The sequence below is a fragment of the Gastrolobium bilobum genome, unplaced genomic scaffold (assembly GCF_033153095.1).
Source record: "Gastrolobium bilobum isolate Gb01-03AN ecotype WA unplaced genomic scaffold, APGP_CSIRO_Gbil_v1 utg488802, whole genome shotgun sequence".
NCBI classification, from domain to species: Eukaryota; Viridiplantae; Streptophyta; class Magnoliopsida; order Fabales; family Fabaceae; genus Gastrolobium; species Gastrolobium bilobum.
The window spans coordinates 1-2,884 of record NW_026895537.1 but is presented as its reverse complement, the minus strand read 5'-3'; the positions used below and the strand labels follow the sequence as shown (position 1 = coordinate 2,884).

The window sequence follows — 2,884 nt, the reverse complement described above, 5'->3', positions numbered from 1 at the left end:
TTATAATTATATTTAATTAGTACTTTTTATTTTCATTCTTATTGTTTTATTTTCACTGCTATCTCTGATACATCTTCGTTAATTAATAATTTGTTATTTCCCACAAATAAATTTTATTTCTTATATATATAAAAATACGTGAAATTTATATTTTTTTATCTCTCTATTCTTATTATATAACCTCATATAAAATCTATATATAAAAAATAATTTTATTTTTTATAACATACAAATATTAATTCCTTAATTAATACCATTACCTATGTCATGCCGGAATTATTTTAACTAAAACAGATAATTATGCCCGAATGCGATGATTAACGTGAGTTAGCCACGTTGACTGAGATAGCAACGTGCCGCAGTTCAATTACAGTGACTGGTTTGAAAAACGGAATATAATAAGAAGCAAGAAGGTAGAAAAGAAGCATTTGAGTGCAGTGGTGAACTGAACTGAATGGTGAGTGAGTTCGAGTGTTAGTGATGGGGTTCAGATCACAAGTCCTTCGTATCTTGTTTCTCATCTTCTTCATCATCACTCCCTCTTCACTTTCTCAGTCTAACCAGGTCACTTCCCTCTCCCTCTCTCTCTCTCTCTCTCTCTCTCTCTCTTTTTGAGTTGACTTTCACTGAATTCATTTGCTTTACTTGTTCTAGGTTTTCTTAGAGTTAGATTTTCGATTATTTTAAGCATTTAACTAGTGATGATCATTACTGAACTGATATTTTTATTTCATCTTTGTCTTCTGGAATTCATTCTTTTCGTTTTTGAACGATTCAGTTTTGTGATGCTGGAATTGGATATGGAGACTCCACGTGTGGAACTGGAATTCCATCATCGAAGCTGTTGATCAAGGGGGGCACGGTCGTCAATTCTCACCACCAACAGGTTGCTGATGTTTATGTGGAGGATGGAATCATTGTTGCTGTCAATCCTGATATCGGGGTATTCTTTTTATTATTATTTTTCATTTTTCTTCATAGCTTAGCTCCACCAACACTCCTTTTTCTATTGATTTTATTGTTTTCTGTTTTTGCTGCTGCTGTTTACTAGATCATATGTTTGCTGCTGTAGGCATGCTTTGATGGCATTTATATATGCTTTATGCTTGACGATATATTATTTCATGTTAACTGCCTTTTTTCAGTGAGGTTGCTCTTTTTGGCGCCTCTAGAGAAGTGCTTTCTAGCACATTGAGTTTCTCTTACTTTCTGCTTTGTTCCTTGTGTAATTTCCACTGGCAGGTTGGAGACGACGTGACTGTGATAGATGCCACTGGCAAGTTTGTCATGCCAGGTTAGGCCTTAAAATTTCTATCTAACACCTATAAAATAGTTCACTAGTTAATATCTACACGTAAACTGCAGAGATGCATCAGGTCCTGCTAGAATGAATGCGATAGATGTAAGATCAGCACACATAAGATCATGGGATGATACAGATCTGTCTAGTCTTTTTCAATCTACTTCAAAATCTTGTGTAAACCAAAATTTTGGTCCTAAATTAGGAACTTGATGCACTGGATTATTCTGTTACACGCCTACACCATAGGAAATTGGAAAATCACCTTGATGATATCACTTGCTGTATGCATGGAAGTGAGTTAATATTAAATTCCATCACCTTGAGTTCCAAGTTTTTTTTTTTTTTTCATATAGTGTGAGCTGACTATTGGAATTCCTACTTATGCCCTTTGCTCTTGTTTGATCCACTGTCAATGTTGTTGTTTTAGTCTCCTCTAGTCCTGGCCTGGATATTTTCACAGTATTTGGGTGTGAGACTAGTCCTGTTTGGTGTACTGAGACTCATTGTTAAATTCCTTTCAACCTACTTTGGCATCAAACTATTTTTTTTGTTTTTTAATCTTACCTGACAGACTATGAATGCATCTTTTCGTTAACTGGCAGGGGGCATTGATCCTCATACCCACCTAGAGTTTGGGTTTATGGATTATGTAATGATAGATGACTTCTTCAGTGGTCAGGCTGCAGCATTAGCTGGTGGGACAACAATGCACATTGACTTTGTTATACCAGTTGATGGGAGTTTAACAGCTGGTTTTGAAGCCTATGAAAAGAAGGCAAAGAAGGCTTGCATGGATTATGGTTTCCATATGGCTATTACCAAATGGGACGAAACTGTTTCAAGAGAAATGGAGCTCATGGTCAAGGAGAAAGGTTATACTTTTTTTACTTGTTGCGTTCTGATAATTTGGTTGATCATTCAGAAATAAACCTTTGGATGAGTTCTGAGGAATTTATTTTGGGTAGTACATCTATGTTTTCCAATTGCAGGTATCAACTCTTTTAAGTTTTTCATGGCATACAAAGGAGCTCTTATGATCAATGATGAGCTTCTTCTGGAAGGATTTAAAAAGTGCAAGTCCCTCGGTGCCTTAGCCATGGTCCATGCAGAAAATGGAGATGCTGTGTATGAAGGGCAAAAAAAAATGATAGAACTTGGAATAACTGGTCCTGAGGGGCATGCTCTTTCAAGGCCTGCAGTGGTAAATTCTCAATTTTTTCTTCTATAAAGAATCTACAGAATAATGGAATGCAAATGTTAACCACTGTCTGGTTTCATTTTACCCTCTTCATTGTCTTAACAAGGTATAGCATAGATGATTTTCACTTCTCATTTTTCAACCTTCCCTTTTCACCCCTGCCAAGTGCAGTTTCAGTAGGCTTCTGCATAGTTTATTGAATGTAGGTCCAGTTACTTGAGCCAAATTAACTGTTTTTAGCTGCTGGTGTCAAAATTTGCATACTTCTAACCACCCTAGTTTGACATTTATTGTGCTCAGTTTTTCATCTTTTTTGATGAACCACATTTAGTTGTTAGATTGATTACTTGTTTTGTATTTGTATATTCTGTGATTACTGTAAA

The 2,884-nt window shown here is 35.7% G+C and overlaps 1 protein-coding gene across 1 annotated transcript; it reads left to right on the top strand.

Annotated features, from left to right (window-relative positions):
* Positions 1-427: 427 nt before the first annotated feature.
* Positions 428-2,597, top strand: LOC133315680 (dihydropyrimidinase-like). Its single transcript, XM_061517358.1, has 5 exons — positions 428-564; positions 779-943; positions 1,243-1,294; positions 1,906-2,175; positions 2,293-2,597. Exons 1-5 carry the CDS (start codon positions 481-483, stop codon positions 2,529-2,531), a joined length of 810 nt encoding a protein of 269 aa, XP_061373342.1. The 5' UTR covers positions 428-480; the 3' UTR covers positions 2,532-2,597.
* Positions 2,598-2,884: the final 287 nt, after the last annotated feature.